Raw genomic sequence first — 21,972 nt, 5'->3', positions numbered from 1 at the left:
AAAACACAGAGCGAGAGGTGAGAGGAATAAATACAGTACACATGGAAACGCCACACGCACAAAAGAAGAAACAAAAAAAAGAAAAGAAGTAAAAACAGTTAAACAGAATAAACAGAAACCACAACATTAAAGGGACAGTTCAAAGCAACATTATGGGGAAGAATGTGCTTATTGGCTTTCTCGTGGAGAGTTGGATGAGCCGACTGTTGAATATGAAGCTACAGCCAAATGCTGTATTTCTTATAGCTTAGCGTAAAGACTGGAAACATAAGAAAACAGTTATTCAGACATCACAAAATCTGTCTATGAGTCATTAATTAGCAAGTTGAATTGATTTTGACTGAAAAACAATTAAAGTTGGTTTATTTTTTGGCCATATCCCATGTGTAAAAGAGCTAATTGTCGTTTTTGCACTGTGGTTTCTGCACAGTTAACAAGACACAAGGTGTTAATCAGCCTGTGAGCCTTACAGGTGGATGGTGTTGTGTTTGGGCAGAGCTCTTTCCAGTTTTTATGCTAAGCTAAGTGGCTAATTGCTGCTCCATATTAAATTAAACTTACTGGTGTCAGTCCTCTCATCGAATTCTCTGCCAGGAAGCAAATATTCTGTCAAATTAACCCATGTAAAGATCATAAAATAAACAATTAAAACACAACAGTCAACCCTCTGGACTGGGGAACCCCCCCATTGGCTCAGGTTGAGGTCAAGCCTGCCACACTGTCCTGTGAGGCAGATTTGAACACGTGGCAGAGGGATCTGAGGGGCTGGATTGTATAAAAAGGGGGAGGGGGGGGGGGTGCAGGTGCAACAGTGAGATCTGCTCTCTGAGGGTTGTCCGTCTCCATGGTAACATCCCATGGGCTGCAGGTGAGAGGTAAAGAGGGTCTGATGAGTCTAGCAGGGCTGTGGAGAATGGAGCCATCAAACCTTTGCCCTTGTACACCGTTTTACACTGGGACAAATAATGTGAGGATAATAACTGATGAAATGTTTTTTTCTTGCTCTGAGTTTTGAGTTTTTTTTACCTGCATCATTCAGATAGCTACTATCATTAAAGAGGGTTTTTCTAGCATAATTTTGCCTCTCTCTGGACTCCTCTCTCATTAACAGTCATGATTTAAAACCAGATTCAGGTTTTCAAGGGGAAATATCAACTAATTTTCTGTGCCTTTTAAAAAAAAATCAGAAACAGAAACAATGTCTTAACTATCTCCAAGCAATCGCTCGGAAAATGGTCGTAATTTCTGTCAATGTTAGGGCAGTCCTGGGAATCAGCAATATTGAGGGATGGTGCTGCACATCTCTATCAGGTGCTGCATGGCCGGCAGTGCATACTAAACACCACCTCGCCGAGGACATGCCTGGATGCAAAAACATGAGGATTACCAGGGATGAGAGGAGACTTCTGGTTAAAAAGACATGCGGCCAGACAGCGTTACAAAATGAGGCCTTCTTCCCCCCTCCGGGCCATCAAATCTGACCTTTTCACTGCTCGCAGGGATCTATTGATCAACCGCTGGCTTTGATTCAGAGTACTTTTTGTGTTATATGTCAAGTGCTAATGCACACAATTACAAACTCACTGATTTAGCGTGCAGGAATTCTTCTTTACTTTGCAAAAACAATGTCCCGTTTTATTAGATTTATAGTTTTATTGGCGGGCGGGCGAGGGGGGTGGGTTTCAAGGTGTACACAGGCCTCTGTTCACTACAGCCCTGCCCTGATAGAGGGGTCCCTTACCAGCCATGACTGAGACTCACTTGGGCGTGAGGCGAGGGTCTCCGTAGGGGGCATAGGGAGACATGTTTAAGAGGAACTCCTTGGGCGGGTAGGAGCTCCACCTCTGTTGCACATTGCTGCTGTCATTGTTATTCCAAAAGTCTCTGTCTAGATCACTGCAACCAGAGAGAGAGAAAGAAAGGAAGGTGAGACAGGTAAGAGCAGTAAACAATCAAAGACAGTTATAAGAAAAAGCAAAGAAAAACATGACGTATGAGAGAAGTGCTGAGAAACAGAAACACCATATAAAGAGAGAAGTTAAAATACAGTCTCATAACTCTAAAGGTCAGGAGGAGAGTGTTAATAAATAGGAGAAATGTGATACTGTCAGTGCCTATAAAGTCCTATTGTAAATCTGTACACAGGTCTTAAAACATGGTCACTAAATACATCCGCTCGCAGAAAATGAATGCAACGTTACATTCATCACATGGTTCTTCAAGATAAAACCTTAGCTCAAGAAAAACGGTTCAGATAAGTGTTAACAATTTGCATGTCCTGATAGCGTGAAATATTAGCGCTCGATAAAAAACAAACCAGAATGGAGAAAATAAAAAGAAGTGACCTGTGGGCTTTATCACGCTGTCAGGGATGAAGAAACAAATAAAACAGAGAGGAGGCAGAAGAGTCAGGTTACTGAAAACACACTGAATACAAACTCAGAGAGTAAAACGATAATAAATGATTGACATAAATAACAAATGGCTCAAGTTTCATTCATATAACGTACATTGTTAAACTTCTGCTTTACAATACAAGCAGTCTTTTTCTCAAAATGTCATTTAACGGTAACTCATATTCATCCATAATCCCACATTTGACAGAATATACAAGTAACTTCCCCACACTGTGTTCTTAAGTGGTTGTAAGATTCAGCCTCTTTGATAGATGAGAAATATAACCCTGTCTCGAGGGCATCATTTCAGCGTGGACGTTTCAGCCCATGTAGGGAAGCTACAAGATTAGCTTTCCAATCAGAAACGGCTGTTAAAATGTGATACTATCACCACATCGCGGATCATTTCCATACACCCTCCATCTACACCCTCCCTGACACCTACTTGATGGCTTTATTTTCCCCTCGACCTCGCACAGAATCTGGAGAGCTGGCAGCCTCCACCCCAGGCTTATTCCTCTTCCCCTGCAAAGAGACAGAGACAGAGACAGAGAACGACGGGTGGGGTGAGGTGGGTGGGAAGGGGAGAAAGATCTTAGTGCCGTGTCTTCATCGTTGTTTACAAAAGCAGCTTCTGCCATTGAAGTGCTCATTATAGCGGCTTTAGAACAGCAACAGTTAGCGACACATGTTGTAAAATATGATGAATGAGGGAAGAGCAACAAATTGGTTTGATGCCAGGGCCACAGCCGGCTTCTGAGGATCAAAACGTGACGAGGGACCACTTAACCACAATGAGATGCAAAAACCACTCGCACACTCTCACACGCATGACACATGCAGAGACATGTCTCTACACGCAAACAGGGGGAGAGCACACGCCAACACAATGCAGAATGAGCTTGACATTAGATATAAAACAGGACTTGGTAAAAAAAAAAATTAGGAAAAAGGGAAATCACCTTAAAGGGATAGTTAAACATTTTGGCAAATTGGCCCATTGACATAATCACTATAGTCTTAGCAGTAGGTTTGTTTCCTTTAATTGTCGGTGCAAGCTATTTTTAGAGCGGCAGAGCAGAGCCGTGAGCTGCTCAGAGCTACGCTACGGAGGCTCATGGGATTTCTTGGTTTCCCTCATCAAACTCATCAAATACACAATCCAACAACTCCAAAACGCTCTGGTGGACAAGTTGTGACCTGCACATTCACCACGCTATGAGATAATAACAGAACGTTACGAGACAGAGTTGTTTTAGAGGTAAATTCATGCAAAAACCAAGAAATCCCATGAGCCTCCGTAGTGTAGCTCTGAGCAGCTCGTGGCTCTGCTCCGCCGATCTAAAAATACTGTAGCTTGCACTGACAATTAAAGGTAACAAACCTACTCCTAGGACTATAGGGATTATGGCAATGGGCCTATTTGCCAAAATGTTTAACTATCCCTTTAAGGAGCTGCCAAATCTTGGTTTATTCCACCTGCAGAGACTGTATTTATAACTCTGTGTTAAAGAGGTTATGACATTGGCTACACTGCAGCTGATCCTCCCGTCTCTCCTCCTGAAAAAGACCTGCATGCACAATGGTACAACTTGGAAACTGGCTCTAATGCAAGTAATAGAAACTGTTGATAGTGAAGAAACCAACAAAACACCTGCTTTCTAACACGGTGAGCAAAAGTATAAAACTTTGAGGGTTATTATTTATTGTAGGAGGTTAGATGTGTCCTTGGGTAAAAACTCTTCTGGAGATAGAAACAATGATGCTCCAGGAAAAAAGTAAAAAATGAGAGTGGAGAAAAAACACTTTTACAAATCAGAAACCCGAATGAATTAAACCCAGTGCTCTTTTATGGAGAAACGTCTTTTGAAAGGTAACAAAATTCTAGATAGGCAGCAAAATGCACATATTTCTATTGTAATATATTAAACAGCTTACTTTACTTACTCTCTGCAATTTTTATCACTTAATGGAAAGTGCTTTCAACCGAGCCGTATACTGTAGTTACAGTTATTGACCCCGGCGTTTTATTGAACTCTATATTTATTGAACTCTTGAGGGTGATAACGCCGAGCTCTTTCCAGCTGAGTCACACAGACTCTTTACTCTTACATAATGTTTTCCCACAATAACCTCACGACAAGGACATGAGGAGCACATGCGCCATAAAACAGACTGTATACCTCTCTTCATTTGTCAGACCTGCTGTGAAACTACATCAGACACACAATGGTTTTTGTGTGTGAAGTTTTATTCATAATCAAGGAATCAATCAATTTTGGACTTGATACTCTTTGGAGATCTCATCCGAACAACCATCTGTTGCTCCGGATTAATTATCTACCTCGTCAACTTGACTTAGTTTTAATTACAAATGACACATTTAAACAAAATATGTTGTGTTTTGCATATGTCTCTGCTGTATTAGTCATCAGCAGGAAATATTGCACCATAAAAAAAACAAAAGACAGAGTGAGAGCACTTTGGATAAACTTGTAATTTCATTTATTTATAGCCTGTGAGTTGCTAATAGTTTGAGACCTATTCTGACATCCTAAAGACCTTAGCTGTGGTTAATTAGCATCTTGTCTCACATGTGAATCTGAAGACATCAGCCTCCGCACATAAAAAAAAGCCCTGCACAAAGAGTTTAAAACGTTATGGGCGTCTCCTTCTTTTCACAGTTATGACTTAAACTGTCCGTGCAACATATGAAAGGACGTGCAGGAAGGAGCTTTTTGTGATGAAGATGTGTCCTGTCTAACACACTGCACACACTCCTCAGGCTAACGACGACTAATAAACCCTCGCTAAGATGGCAACAGCAGACGGCGTTGTGATGCTAAATTCCAGCGATGCAATCTGCCATTGAATTTTAATTGTGAAATTAAGTGTCACCGGCAGAAAATCTGTGTTTTTATTGGATCTTTTTTTCTTATGCGGTTTCTGTTCTGCTGTTGGCAACTGATGGTGTGTTAAAGGCACAAATTAACAGACAGCCAATTTTCACAAAACAGTGTAATGTGAGCATCCTATTTCCACTCTTTTCTGGCAGTTGCAGAGGTTAAGCCCCCTGCAAACAGGGACAACTAGAAGACTTCTGCTGTGTGAAGTCATGTGTAGTCACTTCTTCTGCAGGATGTGACAGTCACATTCAAACCTGCAGTGTCCTGTTCACCTGACCTGCATTTCTTCGGACTGGAAGAGAGTGCAGACATCCACACACATACACATGCACAGTGTGAGGGCATACACATTTTAAAAGCCTCCAGCTGAGCCAGCGGGTTCAGGTTCAGGCTGAGGGGTCATCACGCTGGAAGTGGCAGCGCTAACCTCAGAGCAGCTCTGCAGCCACGTAGGAGAAAACAGAAAGTCTGAAAAATGAGGACAGTCTGACATCACGATTTGCTGAGCTGACTGAAAATGTGTTCCTCCAATTATTTATGAAAGTGAGCGGAGTCACTGAAGAGCGCTTGTCACAGATTCGCTAATAAAAAAAACATGACTGGATGACTGTATTGGAAGTTTTACAAACGGAAACAGCAGTAGAAACCTAATCATGACATTATGACACCTTAAAGGGAGAAGAGTGGAGACAACACTCTGGGTTAGAGTTGTTAAAGTTAAAGTTATTTTTAAAACTCTTGAAGGGGACAGTGGAAGGTTTTTGGTACAAACTTGTCTAAAGGCTCAGTGTGCCTAAAGTATAGACAGTTTTTTAATGCATCTTATAAATATTGAAGAGCTGTCTGGAAACCAGAGAACAGATGGTTTCAGGTGGAGACCAACAAGACTATATGAGTTTATAGTTTCCTCACGCCTAAACGGACAGAACAGGTCACTTGTCTAAACACCAAACGACCCACGTGACTGCTCCAGAAATGACTTGTACGTGTTTTCTGATCTACCACCTTTGTGTTTAAAGTTTAGTGGACTGAAAACTTAGAAAAGTCACACGTGCTCACAAAAGTTACGAAACACCTTTGGTAAGAGGATAGCACTTGGGCCCTGTTTTAATAACCACTTCCACTCGATTATGGCCTTACCACTCGTTTTTTTCCACGTTCCCGTGTAAAGGTAGGGTGTCCCAATTATTTTAAGAGCAGAGCAGAAGTAGAGGAATACAGACCCACCTAATTACATGTGATGAGGTGTTAGAGGAGTAGGGGGACACTTTTACACATGTTGTATGAATGTGAAAAAACACAAAACCTATGGGAAAATATAATATTATTCATTAACAAAGTATTTAGGATAGATTTATCTCAGAGCCCTGTCCTATGTATTTGGGGTATAATAACAGAGGGAGTAGAGTTATTATCACTCCAGCAAACTCCATGGTGTAGATTGGCCCTTATTACTAGGTGTAGGATTGCTATAAGACACTGGAAAACAAAATATATTATACAATATAATGAATGGCTGGAAAAAATGAATAAAATGGCCAGTTACGAACAACTGATTTTCAGACTGAACTGTCCCTACATGAGGCTTGTACGAGATGGATGATTAGAGGGGCAGTGGGGATGAATTTCTATGTGGATGGGAGCTGAGTCTTGACTGTGACAAAAGTATATGTGTAGATATATGTAATTATTTGTTTGTCTGGGTTAGTTTACTTTATGTAAGTACAGTATTTCTTGGTGAATAAAGTTTGTTTTTCGTGGGTGTTTTTTATTCATGTTGTTAAGTTCCTGACATTGTTCACATTCATGTATGTTGGTCTTTTTGATGTACTGTTAAGTGCTTTTCAACTCTTTAACCCCTTAAATCAGAGGGAGGCCAGGTGCAGACTTTGAACGTACATTGTGCAAGATGAAAAGCGGCGAAGGCGTCTTCTGTTTTCTGCATTTCTTCTTTGTTGGTTCATCAAACAAGTAAAGACCATTACAGCCCACGCTACAGGTGAAACAACCGCTCGAGACGGCATTTTAAAACCTGATTGAAAACCCACTACAGGTTGTGGCTCCTTTGTCCTCGCTACACGTGATGTAGGTGAGGCTCCACTAAGTGGTGTCCCATTTCGTAGGGGAAGTTCTCTACTTCTAACACTTTTCACTCGTCAGGTGGTATCTTCCCTTTGGAGGCTTAAGGAAACGAACCTGGGCCTTGGTCTTTGTCTTTGAACTATGGCTGCTTGATATTGTGGATATTGTAACAGATATTGTTGTTGTTACATAAGTTGCAATGTTGATTGGCCATGTTGTGATTCGTATTATACTGTGATTTATTGTGCAGCCCTGCTTGCAGCAAACTACAGTTTCTCTTTCTATGACTGCTTGTTGTTTTGTCTTTAAAAATACATGCTTAGAAAGGCAGGATAGATATTTCTCCACTAATGCTTGTTTATGTTTATTTCTACATGATATCAGACTTTGAAGTTCCCTCTTTCTGGTTGAGAGATTTGTAGTTCATTTTTTGTATTCTCTGATGAGTGGAGCACTTGTGCTCAATAAATGATTTTAAGCAGCCAGGAGGCTTTCAGACACAGCACAGTGCTGAATGTTTATCTGAATACAGCCTTCAGTGTCCTGCAGACAGGTGGCCTCTTTATGTATCCTACTGCATCTATCTCTAATGCATCCACAATGCACTCTATTATTTATCCTGTCACATCTCATATGTCCAGCTCGATGCAAACATTTTCAATAAAAAAAAAAGCTCCAGGGCCGCGGTCTGATCTGTGCCCACGTCCAGCCACTACACTGTAAACATACACACATACAGCGTCCAGTGCATTCGCTCCAGACAGAATAATATTAGACTCAGAGCTTCAGAGAAGGATAGGTTTCTAGCAGTCAAGAATATGCTATCAAGTGCACCTCATCTATCATTTAACAGAATCATAAAATCTTCAGGAGGCTGGAGAGGTGAGGGTGGAGAAGGTACAATGTTGAGAGAGTGTGGGAGGATGTGAGAAACAAAACGAAAGAGTGAGAGGACAGGGAGAAACAGGAACAACCGAGTCCGACGACGACTGAGCGTAGGACGAGGACCAGCTGAGAAACAGCACGGAGAGAGATAATGAAGCTGAATATCCAGAATAATGACGGTGCCATGGCTGCACGGAGCGAGTTAAAGATGCCTCGTGAGATGTTGCAGCAGCTGTGAAAGGGACAGAAGCTTTTTTTTTTTTTTCTCCCCTGTTGACATGTTTGAGGCTCGCTGCTTCCTTAAATCCTGCTGTCGCCATGTTTATCACACACCTGGATGTTCAGCAGCACCTTCTCCTCCTCATGTCTGTTGATATTCCTCTGAGGTTGTTTCCTCCGCTTCCTCTTGGTCCCTCCCTCTCTCCTCCCCCCTAACCCACTCCCATAAAACAGCCAATGGCAGGAGACCAGTTGCGGGCAGCTTCATCTCTCCTGGAGCAAATGCTTTTCCATTAATCTTTTTTTTTCCTTTATGACCAGAAATGTGTCATTCATATTTATGTGATTCATCAGAAGAGTACGTGACTTATCTCTTGATTTTAAACACACAAAATCTAACGTCTGATTCAAATGAGTTGAATGAGATTCATTTGGCTTTGGCAAATTCACATTTTGTACAAAATGTATTTGCTACCTGGATTATGGCCCTTGGACATATTTAGGCAGCAGAGACACTGCGGTGAAGGTTGGGGAAAGACCACGGGTTCGGTTAAATGTTAATAAGTCAGACTGTCTCATGCTGCGAGCCAGTGTTGACTTTTTCTTTATTTTACGCAAGATACCAGACTCTCTATAACCTTAACAACGTGCTGTGAGTGCCTCAGTACAACAGTGCCCTGAACAAAAGGAGGAGAGAGAGAGACTGCAGGAAAAACTAATGAAATGTGTTTGTGATCTCCGAAATACAATAATTACCACCGTTTCACGTCGTCATTATTGTTATCTCGCTGTTATATTAGAAGATGTAATCTCGTCACTGTTGAGCTTCTGCTGTTGCAAACCGGTAGCTACAGTATCTGTTGCTGTGTCTCCCTGCATCGTGTCTTCTAGACAAATATATTGTGTACATTTTAGGTGCTCATTTTGTTATTGAATAATATCCGTTTCAAATCTTTGTGTTTCAGACTTTAATTGGACAAATCCAACAATAAGGAAACGCCGCATGCAGCTAAAGTGATGGATGTTTTTCACTACTTTCTGACATTTCACAGCCAAAACAGTTCATAGGGTAAATAATCAGCTGACCAATGGACTATGAAAATAATCATTACTCTGACCTTTTCATCACATATATATATTTACCTGTTGGTCTTTATTTATTTAACCTTTAGGAGGTGTTACAATAAAAAAGAAAACAAAAAACCAAGCACTAGAATGAAATGTGAGATTAAAAAAAGAAGAGACAAGGACTATGAAGGGTAAACTACAGTCGCAGCAGAGGTGAGAAAAGAGAGGGATGATCCTGGAAACAGAAATCAGTGACATTCTGGCAAGGACACAGAGATAAAGTGGCAAAGAGACAAACATGCTCCAGCGTTTGGTACAAAAGGAAAAAGGAGGGTGACACAAAAACAAAGACAGACACAGATAACTTTGAGGGTAAACAAAGATAAGCCACTGGTTTGTTTGTTTTTTTAGGTCCAATGCTGTTGTTATTTTTTCTCTTTTGAGAGAAATTTCAATTTTAAACAGCTCTTAATAGTTATATTTGCAAATCCACCCTTGAAAATTTTGCCATTTAGCTTTGCTGGTTCTCTGAACAGACGAGTTAACTCTGTGTTTCATCAGCTGCTGTGCTGCAGTCACTCCTCAAACGGACAGAACGACAGACGGGGATGAGAGAGCGGGACAAAGAGGAGGCAGGGTAGGATGAAGGAAAGCAGGACAGAGTGTAGGAAATGCCAGCAGATAAGAATATATAGGAGGAATTACAGTGGCTCCCACGGCAGCCAATAGCTCTGAGTGATGCTCATTAGCATATGAATCATTAGCGCTGGAGGCAAGAAGCCATGATGCACAAAGCTCAGAGCACACAAAGCCGTGTTTACAGAGCACACTCAGGTTTTCTGATCATGTTTACTGTCATGGCCAAACATACGGCCTCTCTGTGGCTCCGGTGCCAGAGAGCACAAACAGCAAAAAAAAACATTTTTCAACACATAGCAGGAAATCACAGTATATACACATTCAGTTCAAGGTCACAGAGTGTCATGGAAAAAAACCAGACTGGATGTTCACTGGACGATGTATCCTCAATGCCATGGTGTTGTTCAGAGACATGTAGGAGTGAGGAGTTTTCAGTTTGTGTAATGTTGAACAGGAATTCGCCACTGAGCGCTTGAGTATCAACAAACTTTTTGAAATGAAGAAATCTGACAATGAATGTTTGGCCACATTTTCTGATCTTCTTTCATTGCATTTCTGATTCTTGATTTCAATTTAGACATTTAATACCGAAGTGTAAGGCTTGGTAATCCAACCGAAAACAGATCAAAACCACCTCGTCCAACAAAAAATTAGTCTGTGTTCACTCAAAATAAAGCCGGTGATGACATTGAGAATAAAAATAAGAAAAAGGATTTGTTTATTAATCCCTGAAGGGAGATTCATCTGCCTGTTATGGATCAGTTTTACTACCTCTGAAATGGAAATTTGGGAAACGCTGCAGTTTTATTTTTGAAAACTCGGTTGTTTTGTGTGGTCAGGATGGACAGAAACAGATTGTTTTTAGAAACAATGACGCAGACACCCCACCCTCCTCTTGGGTGGGTCAGTCACGACTATCAGACAGTGGTGGATTCGAAATGGATAACAGCCAATTTGCTTAATCACTTGGAACACAATCACTTTGCTGAATGTGACGAGCGCATGGCTGAGAAAAAAAGAGAACGATCGAAAGCCAAAGAAATACTTCATAAATTGTTATCGAGAAAAAAGTTTGAAATGATAATGATGCTAATAAGAGTTCAATATTCTTTAGTTTTGTATGAAAAGGGCATTTTTTGTTCGGGAATGCGACTTTTATTTAATTAATTGTTTGATTATTGGGTCTAAACAGAAAAGTGCAACTTTGGTTATACACTGTTCATCAGGCAAATCCAGATATTTAAAGATGACTGTTATAAATCAGAGCGACGATGAAACAATGGAGGAAACATGGCAGAAACTGAGCTCAGATCTTTTGTTTTAACTCGATTTACAAATCACAACTGGACAGTAAGTGATGTAAATTTAATGAGCGTTATTAAAAGCTAATTCTGCCTTTGTCAGAAGCAGAATTCAGCCAACAAAAGGAGAACGAGAGAACAAAACGTTACCCGATCAGCTGCAGCGATATAACATCTAAAAGAAGTATATGATCATCTGCATCTCCTGCTGTTACCGTTGATCTGCTATCTTTTATTCCTCTCTGTTTTCTTTTTTTTCTCCTTATATCTGAATGTTTTCAACACAAATTTGTTTCAGTATTGAAGTTCACAAAGGACGTCGGCTGAGTTGAAATGACTTTGGGAGGGTGTGAGAAAATAAGCACAGTAACTTACCAGTTTACGTTGGCACCAGGTGCAGACGCCACACAGAGCCACCAGCCAAATGGCACACACTACGAACGCAACAGACACCAGGAACACACTGAGAGACACTGAGCCTGAGGGAGAGAGACAAAGGCAGAAAAGAGAGAGAAAGAGAGAGATGTAACACAACGTAATGTAACACTTTCCATCCTGAGTGAGGTTTAAAGTCGGGTTCGCTGTTGAAACTGAACAACGTGCGACAAAAAACCCCCCACAATTTTCGGGGTGAGCGGGGGACGTGAAGGTATAATCAGGAGCGATGCTTTGCAACGTGCCTTCCTTCCTTCTTCCCTCCCTTTCTCCATTCATCTATGTCATCTGGCATCTGTCATCAGTGAGACACAGAGAGAAATGAAACAAGAGTGAGGGGGGAACGACACAAAGGCTCAGAGATTGCTTCATGCTCATGCTCGCTGCATGTATCAATAGGAGATCCGCCCATGTCAGGAAGAGATAATATCATGGGGCCAGAAGCCACGCAATTACCAGCTTCCGTTTTCCCTCTTCTATCTCGTAAATCCTTCAGCAACTTTGTTCCCATCTTGACAGATGAAAACTTCCTCCACTGCCTTCTATTCCTCATCTCTATTTCTTTCAATTACTGCCTCTCAACAATGCCGTTCATTCAGTTATCTGCCACCTTGTCTGCCAAGTGATTCAAAATGCAGTGGCACGCCGGCAAAACAATGTCGACAAACAACGAGCTCAGAGCTGCCTCATCCTTTTTTCTTTGCAGCGCATGCAGTCCATTTTTTAAGGAGTTTCCGCCTCCGCCTGAAATTTTAATCTGACGGCAGGTTCTCTCTGTTATCCACCCATCGCTCTTCTGATCCCCACCTGTGCACCTTCAACATTTATAAATGTGTTGAGGGTCAATAAACAGACGATGTGGATTAGCTAAAACAACTTAATTAATCTTTTTCCTCATCATTTTGTATAATGCACAAACCAAGTTTCCTGGTAACACTGCTTTTCTTAATGTAACAAGGATGATATTTGTGTTGTGGTAGTTGTGGTACTTCCTTATCCAAACATTTCTAACATATCATCATCTCATCAGCATCGCCTGCTGTCACACAAAGCTAAATTGATTGTTCTCTCCTCACTTTCCAACATCATCTCTTACATATATTTCATTGTTGATGTTCACTGTTGCCGTAGTGTTTTATTGTTGTTTTATTATTGTTTCTTTCAATGGTACTTTTATTATTGACAAAGCATATATAAGACAATCACTGCACAGTCAGTTTTATTATTGTTTTATTGTTTGTTTCATTGTTTTACTATTTGTACTTTTATTGTAAAGTGACCTTGAGAGTCCTGAAAGGCGCCTATAAATAAAAGGCATTATTGTTATTATTATGATATAAAATGTTCAATAATACTTAACATGGACAATCTTTGCTCACTTTTGAAAAAAGTTTAAAATATGCAGCTTGAGGTGTTTTTAATTTCTAGAAAAAAACACATTATATACAGTATATATACACTATATTTCTCCAGGGGCTCGTCTACTTAACATTTATGCAGTGGTTTGTGTCCTTGAGTTGAATTAATCCTGGGTTAAATTCTTTTACCCCACCAGCCTCGCCAAAATTAGTGCAAGTCTTTTCGACTGGTTGATAATGTATCAGATTTGAAATAGTGAAACATGGCAGAATATGCTGGAAAATCAAGATCACATTAAGGTTAAATTTCCTCCCTCTTCCTCTTGTCTATCAGTTCACAGCAGCGGGTGTGTTCTTGTGGTAACGTCACTTTCCAAAGCCTTTAAACGCTGAACTGATCAGGGGTCTCAGTCTTAGACCAACACACACAGAAACACAGAAAGCCCGCTCCGTCGTAGCAGCTAGAAGCTGAAATACTTTTCCAGCTGGAGGACACACAACCAGCTGGAGAGAAGAATGACTCCTCAGACCCTTAACAACTGCTGGGCCTCCGTCTGTGGACACACGGGTCTGACTGACGATGTGTTAACAGCTGTGGGACTTAATGACTTCAGTCATTAACACAGGAAAAGTGAATTTTAACACTTAGAGCAGCCTAGAACAGGTAACCTATGTAATATTCAAGTGCTGATGTTTCATTCATAAAAAAAGCATAAGGAAGTCAAAATAAGGAGACAACTAGTGTAAAATAACATGACACCATTAGTTAGTTTTACACTTACAGTATATGCATGTAAACAGATTTGCAAGTGTCATTTCAAAAGGCCTGCATTGTAACAATAAAAACAGAAGTCAAATATAACCTTAAGATAAAGCCTGGCAAACATCTGTACTGACAGATTGTCAGTTGATTCAAGTAAATATGGCAGCTCTGATGAAGGCCTGTGAGCCGGAACATGTTGGTGTTTTTAATCTTCATTAAGAACTAGCTGTTCAATAAAGGCTTTTTAAATATTTTGTTCCAGAGAAGAGTTCCCTTGATCCTGTTTTGTTCTAAATATGGCAGGTAATTAATCCTATATAATACCAATACTACTAGTAATTCATCTCATGTGTTGGTTGTTGGATACACCTGCATACAGCTCCATCAGATTGTCCGGACCACATGCAGAGACGTCCCGGCTCATACTGTGATCACACAGAATCAGAGACTTCATTCCCTCTCCTCCTGATATCTCAAGCTACCTTGCAAAAAAAGCCATAGACAACTTCTTCCACATCAAAGGGAAAATGTGTGAGTAGAATTTAAATAATGCTATCAATGAATAATTGGAGTAAATGAGACGATCAGATCTCATAATAATCCAGCTATTGCATCTTAATACCAGGTAGAAATGAGATCCTATAGTGAGTTTAACCACCGCGCACACAACCGACCGCCGACTTCATGTCACGCAGGCTTCAGCACCATGGAGAGCGTCCGTTCCCACCGGTCCTCCAACCGACAGATTAAAGTGAGATCTGTGCACTGGGAGAACAGACCGGGCCGAGCTGGAACAAACAGAGCTCAGCAGCAGTGTGTTTATTGTCTTGTTTCATCATTCGGCTTCGGAGGTAAACATGAACAATACACACATGAAGGACAGCAACTGCAGAAATGTCTCGTTCCCGACTCTGAATCACCCAGGAAATGTCCTCCCTGAACATCAACATAAAGACGACGGCACGCAGGTTTTTCAGGAGCGAATCTCTCGCCACACAGAGAGAGAGAGAGAAAGCCAACAACCTGACACAGAATATCATCCTGCTGGGTCTCGTTCTTCCAGAGTATGATTACAGATGAGGATTGAACGCTGCTTTGTGGTTTCGGCTTCTCACTTTACGATGATGGCTGGATGCAACACTTGTATTACCTCAGCTAACAGTGTCCCTCCAGTGATCTGTTCTTGATTTATTCACATGAGGACAAGGTCTTTGCCAAGAAGATGAGCTCATACTCTCCAAAAATCTACCACCCACAGCAGCTCATAACTCTCCTAAAATGACCTCCTGGCCACGTGTTGCTGTAACTGGCCACATTAAAATCAGATTGTTCAGAAGCTTCTTTTTTCTTCCTCTAAGGACTCAGCTGGGAACAATGATCAGTAATATATCATTTTGAAACCACAATAATAGAAGCTGTACTCTAAAGGGTTATAAGGTGCACTATAATTTAAAAAATGTTAAACAGGAAGTGACTGGAGAAATAATGAAGGAATAATGAAAACTGTGGTTAGAAAGGCCAGTGCTATTAGTTGCTTTTTCATGTTGCCTGTCTAAAAGTGACTAAATATCATATTAGATAAGTTTTGAATATGAACATGCAACATGCAAGCTGAAAAACGAGGAACAGTGGAACAATGAAACCGTTCCTTTTTAAGGGAAACAACTATTGGAATCGGTTTAACCACCTGGAAGAAAACCTCATATTGTTGAAGTGAGTGAACAAGCGTCTGGAGGAGTCCTCATTACAGACATCTCCCTTCTGCCTGAGACGATACCTGTTTGATAAATATACTGCAGACTTGATCAATAAAAGTTCAAGATACCAAATACTAAATATGAAACTACATGTAAGGTGGGCAGCTGGTCGGCTTTTTTCCCCCCTCTAATAAACCCTCATGAATTTCATCGTAGATTTAACTCATATCCACTGATTCTGATACTTGACTCCAATACTGATACATCACTTTTATAATTGGTTGTTTTCGTTCGCTTTTTTCCAGACATTTCACCTGTATTTTGACTTCTTCATGGGTGGATCTCCGTAGATGATTGATTTTTATCCACAGCAATTTTAAAATGTTTTGTCTGCATTATGAAACAAACTCCACCTGCAGATGAAGACGGCGTGCTACATGCTTAAAAGCTCTGGAAAAAAAAAATACAGTGCCTGCTATGATACAGGGATGTAAAGTAAAGTCAGGTCATGGAAGGTTCAATAAATGTGGATTACCTCCAGATGCAGCACATTACTGAGCTGTGTTTGGTATCACACTGGGCACCTCCCATGGCTCCAAGTGTAAACAAGGGACTCTTGCAGTATTGCTGCTATCACTCAAACACACTCTCTCTTTCTCAGTGTTATTCTCCCTATGTATTATAGACTGTCTAGTGTCTGCATATATGCCCTGTAATTATTTAGTTAATCACCAAATGCAATGCAAAGACAGATCCATAGGTAATTGCGAACAGAAGTGAGGTATCATTCTGAATATTCCCCTATTAATTGTTATTCTTGTCTCCCCCATCTTCCCACTTGGACCGTCTCTGTTAGCACGCATGTGGTAATTATAAAATATATAACCCAGATCTAATGATTAGAACTGTTCATCTGAGAAATAGCCTCATGTCAGTTCATTATTTTTTATTTTTACAGAATATGATTGATAAAGAAAAGATTAAAGAAAAAAAACATAGAGTCAAACTCAGAAATGAGGAGAGAAAAATGATCTGGTTAAAGGAGCTGTTTTTTGTTTTTTTCCCTGTCTGAGCCGTACACCAGTAATGATACCGGGTCCTATACTGAGTACAAGTCAATGTGTAAAGATTTGCTGGCATTTTCAATTCGAGACTGTTATCTATCTTTGTGACATGTGACACATTAGGCTCCAGTAACACATTAATCAACATTCACTGTTTAATTCAGCACAGTTTTGGCGATGTGGTGGGAATGTGCCTTGAGCGAGCTCCTGTTCACCCAGAATATGAATCAGTTACCACATTTTATTCATACAAAATATATTTATTCAGTATATATAAGCCTATTTACTTTAACGAGACACCTGCGACTGGAAGTGCCACTCTCTCACTGAGTATATTCATCACCCTCTGTTTGTCAACTTACTCACTGCTGAATGGTCTTGAAATTGCTGTTTTTTGTTGATGGCCATTTGTTATAAAAGGACTAACGATGATGAATCAGAAAACATGTACCTACAAGGTTAACCTCAAAATAAAATCTACCTCACGATGAAAAACTTTCTATGAGATTCTTTTTTATAATTTCACAAAGCAAATCACTATAACTCAAATGCAAGTCACTCTAAACGAGTTTCACCTGCCTTAATTACTGTCACAAAGCACCTCTGTGAGTAACTAGCATACCACAACACTATTAACCCAGATTTCCTATGCTAATATCAAATCAGATGACTTAGATAATGTAAAATGAAGGACAGGATGAAGAATAATCACCTGACTCTGCAGCTCTACAGAGGGTTTTGTTTTCTTTTTCTGTCTTACTATTCTCTTCAACTTTGCCTCCACCAACAGCAGAAAAAAAAGCTAAAATTAACTCTAACTGTATGTTACCGCCCACACATCAAATGGCAGATAAACTAAGCCAATCTAGCTTGTGCTGAAAGTCAGAAGACGGAGAGACAGATATAGGTTCTCACACTCCTGGGTTTATTCATTTAAAAGCTGCCTGATCCAATCATTTTAGCGAGTGCACTGTTCATATCACTGAAATATTCTGAACGTAAGACAAAGTTGTAATAAAGTGTAATTATCCCTCAAAGACGAAGCTCTCGCCTTCTCTCTCTAGCTTTTCTATCCAACACTCCCCCTCACAGTTCTTCCTAATTCACTCGGTGCTCTCTTCTCTTGTCAAATTTACCCCTTACTCTCTCTGCGTCTCCTCTCTTCCACCTGCCGTGCTTATCTGTTTGTGCTCTGTTCACTCAGCCCCTGGTGTTGGCACCTGGCACGACACAGAGAATAAGCGCTATTAGTCACTGGAGACCTCCGGAGGAGCAGCTCTTGTTGTAGGTCGGCGCAACATGGAGAGGGCCGCCACCGCGGGGAGGCGACCCTTGACTGGCACAATAGACGCACTGCCAGAAGAAGTGGCGACCAGTGGGAGGAATATAGGCATTCAATTATGAGGGAAACAGAGGAGGAATCAAAGAGGAAAAGTGTGTCTGTTTAAAAGACAACGACTGTATCAAAGCTCAGCCTCACTTCAGGCGTCTCCGTTATCTGGACTGCTTCTTGAATGGACTAACGGTGTGGATTTCACAAGGACCGACACGTCAATACCAAACGACATTTTTTCTACATCAATGAAAGCACCGTAGTTGATGTAAAGGACAGTATAATAACCTCACAAGTGTTATAGAGGGAATTGCTAATACAATAAACTGTAACAACAGGTGCAGGAACAGGCCACTACGACTGATAAATGGAGATATTCTGCAATTTAAAACGGGATCATCAGGGACAAGTTGTGGACAAACAAAAGCCGACATGCAAACAGCGCCCTGAGGTGTTTGAAATTAAATGAGGAAGCAGAAAAGCAGGGAAGCAGCGCAAAGAGAGGCCCCCACAGATGTATGCATAAGATTCAGGATGAGTGGTTTTTTAGTTGTTATAACTTTACACATCCTCAAAATGTTCAAATGTTGTAATGTTGCCACTGTAGTTTGAGAGCTGTGACATCAGTTGCAACTCCTCACAGTGTTCACAAAGGCTAACGTTATCTTGATTAGGCTAATGTAGCGGCAGCTTATAATGTGAACCGGATTTGACATCATTACTCGGCTGTTATCAAAAAATAATGCTGATTACTTAAATGAATGTTTTCACACCATGGCTCCGTCGCCTTGTTAGTCGATTTAAACCACTGCTTGCACAATGACTACATGGTGGTGTGGTGCTTCAGCTTTTGTCAATTTGTTGTGGTATTTTGTTAATGTAATATTGAGAAATCCTGGGATTTTATCATTAGTATTGGTACCAAGTGTCTGGGATCACGACAGCACTAGATTGAGACACTAAAGGAAAAAGGTTACAGTTCACTGACTCTGAAGATTGCATTATTTACTCCTCATGACTCAGTTTCAACGGCAGGAGTGAAGAAGCAGGAGGAAGCTGTGAGAAGTCTGGCAGGTAGAGGAGACAGCCGGCTCAATCTTGAATTCCCAGCAGGTGTGAGTTTGTCTCACATGAAACCACCTGACTGTTGGCAGAGTTCAGTTTTGTGGAGCCCTTCTGTCATACAGTAAGTACATGGTTAAGTAGTCAGTACACATTTATTTGTTTGATTTAACTGTGAAATATATTGTCATCTGTGAAATTAGTTTTACCATTATTATTGTCAGTGTATTTATTTCGGAGGGGAATAAATGGACTCCTTTATTTGACTACCACCTGCTGCAGATGCGTTTTGTCACACAGATCTGTTCCTTTAGTTCTACTGCCACTTAACTCACCCAGCAAGTTGTTGTCCATAAATACTGGTTGCCTGAGGGGTGGGGTGTCAATCTTTCCAATGCTTTGACCTACGTAAAGTAAAGCCTGAAGCATGACATTTTTTACAGGTGTCAGAGAAACACACAAGAAAAAATCACTACTCAGCCAAACAACCTCTGTCAATCAGTGAAGTTGATGTTTACATACAGTACAGGTCTGTCCAGACCAAGCATCGACCTCCAAGGCTGAACAATGAAGTACCAGAAACTGAACTAGATTTATATACGTACTGTAGGTACTGGAGATTTAATAAAAAAAGATAATAAGTAGGGGTGCCTTCATTATGGTTGTGGTCCTTTTATCGGATTACGTTGATTCTTACTGGTCGAGCCGAGCAGGCCGAACAAATCCTAAACCAGCTGCTAACAAAACACAAAAGAAATGATCTGTATCAGCTGTGAATTGGCCGGTCTCACTCAAAGACTACTGATATTGGGGTAAAAATAAAAAACACCGGTGGACATCATTGGTTCGTCTGACTTCATGCGAAACAGTGTTGTTACCGGTGAAGTAACTCTCAAGTTGTGACCAAAGTGGGTTTGTCACAGGCAATGTAATCACTCCATCCTCAAGGCCAAATGTAGAGAACTTCCTTAAAGGTACATTGTGTAGGAATTACTCCCATCTAGCGTTGCGGTTATATATCGCAAGCAACTCAATCGTATTTTTTAATGCTGCATTCACGTGAAATTGGGCAGACGGCAGACGGACGACAGCCGCTGCATGTAATGGCATAAACAAGCCTCTATGTAAACAAGTGGTCCTTTTCACAGACGCCACCTCGACCTGAGCCGACAGCTCCGGTGTCTCCGCTGAGTTTCCGTGGTGTCCTACCGTCACGCTGCCACTGAACGTAAAAACATGGCGAAACGACATGGCAGCCAGCACCGAGCTTACCTGTTTGATGTATATATGAATGATATGAACGGCAAATTCAGAGCTTACCGGAACACTTCAGTTTGTTGATGGGGGTGATTACTGATTAATGAAAAACAGACTTTTGAACCAAATAATTGATTTTCCTGAATAGATAACACACTGTAAGATATAATAAGTTGACTTTACTCAAAAAAAATATGCAAACTTATTGCCTTAAACTAACTGAGTTAAGTAAACTTGATTAAGTAAGTACATGTAACTTATTAAATATAAGTGTGCAGTACTTGCGAGAACTTGTTTAAAATGAGTTTACTATACTAAACTAAACTTGGGTATTTTGAGTTCACAGCTCTTGAATTAACTTGCTTGTGATGATTGTATATTACTTAAAATAACTAATTTATTGTAACTTTACTGTACTGAAATAAACTTGTAAATTCTGAGTCTACAGAACTTAAAATAACTTTGTCATCATCACTTAATTTGAAAGAAAAAAATACTGCGAAAAAGAGTGTTATCTGCATTCAATTTATTTCACATGTGCACAGAATTAACAGTACGCAGATTTAGTGCTCACAATTTTTGATGGAGTATTTGCTGGCCACATTATCCAACATATCATTTCTTTTTACACATAATTCAACACCTGCATCCCAAGAAGGCACTATTATAAAAGCACTGAACAGGTCTGAGTATCAATTGAACAACAAAATGATAATGTTTTCACTTCACTCTTAAACAGTTCAAAATGCTGTTTAATAAAAGCACCAAACCTCCCTTCTCTATCATAAGAACATAAACAGTATGCAGATTTAGTGTGAATCTTAAAGGGATAGTTCACCCAAAATTGAAATTTCACTCATGATCTCCTCCGCCTCATGTGGACTAAGGGCTGGGAGAAGTTTCAGAGTCCTCCGTAGCTTCTCTGAGTTACAGGGGGTCTCGGCGTAGCAGTGCATGTCCATATAACGGTTGCAAATGGATACCAACTGTCTTCGTAACAAAAAGACACACCAAAAAACATCCAAATACCTCCATGCTGCTCGTATGTAATGTCCGTCTTGTATTGAAGCCCCCGAAATGCAAAATTGCCCCGAAAAAAATTAAACAAGTCTATATTTCAAGCTTGTTTTGTAGCGGAAGCTTCTCAAAGCTCCTCTTCCCGGTTCGTCCAAATTTGACGGACCAGGAAGAGGAGCTTCTGCTACAAACAAGCTTGAAATAAGAGGACGAACCAGGGTCCGTCCTCTTCCCAGTTCGTCCAAATTTGACGAACCGGGAAGAGGAGCTTCGAGAAGCTTCCGCTACAAAACAAGCTTGAAATATAGACAGTTGGTATCCATTTGCAACCGTTATATGGACATGCACTGCTACGCCGAGACCCCCTGTAACTCAGAGAAGCCACGGAGGACTCTGAAACTTCTTCCAGCCCTTAGTCCACATGAGGGGGAGGAGATCATGAGTGAAATTTCAATTTTGGGTGAATTATCCCTTTAACACAGATTGTATG

General features: G+C 40.6%; 1 protein-coding gene across 3 annotated transcripts in view; it reads right to left on the bottom strand.

The window, feature by feature from the left end:
• Positions 1–21,972, bottom strand: part of syt7b (synaptotagmin VIIb) — a 100,815-nt gene that overhangs the window by 40,787 nt on the left and 38,056 nt on the right. For 2 of the 3 annotated variants that reach the window (XM_085759748.1, XM_085759757.1), the window contains exons 3-5: positions 11,872–11,975; positions 2,842–2,921; positions 1,762–1,896 (exon numbers count right to left, since the gene is read on the bottom strand). In XM_085759748.1, coding sequence (XP_085615874.1) covers positions 1,762–1,896; positions 2,842–2,921; positions 11,872–11,975 — 319 coding nt within the window. Of the gene's footprint in view, positions 1–1,741; positions 1,897–2,841; positions 2,922–11,871; positions 11,976–21,972 lie in introns of all 3 variants that reach the window. The other variant, XM_085759765.1, reaches the window with a different exon arrangement.

The sequence above is a fragment of the Trachurus japonicus genome, chromosome 3 (assembly GCF_045865225.1).
Source record: "Trachurus japonicus isolate A0001 chromosome 3, Traja_1.0".
NCBI classification, from domain to species: Eukaryota; Metazoa; Chordata; class Actinopteri; order Carangiformes; family Carangidae; genus Trachurus; species Trachurus japonicus.
This window is presented reverse-complemented; position numbering and strand designations above follow the sequence as displayed.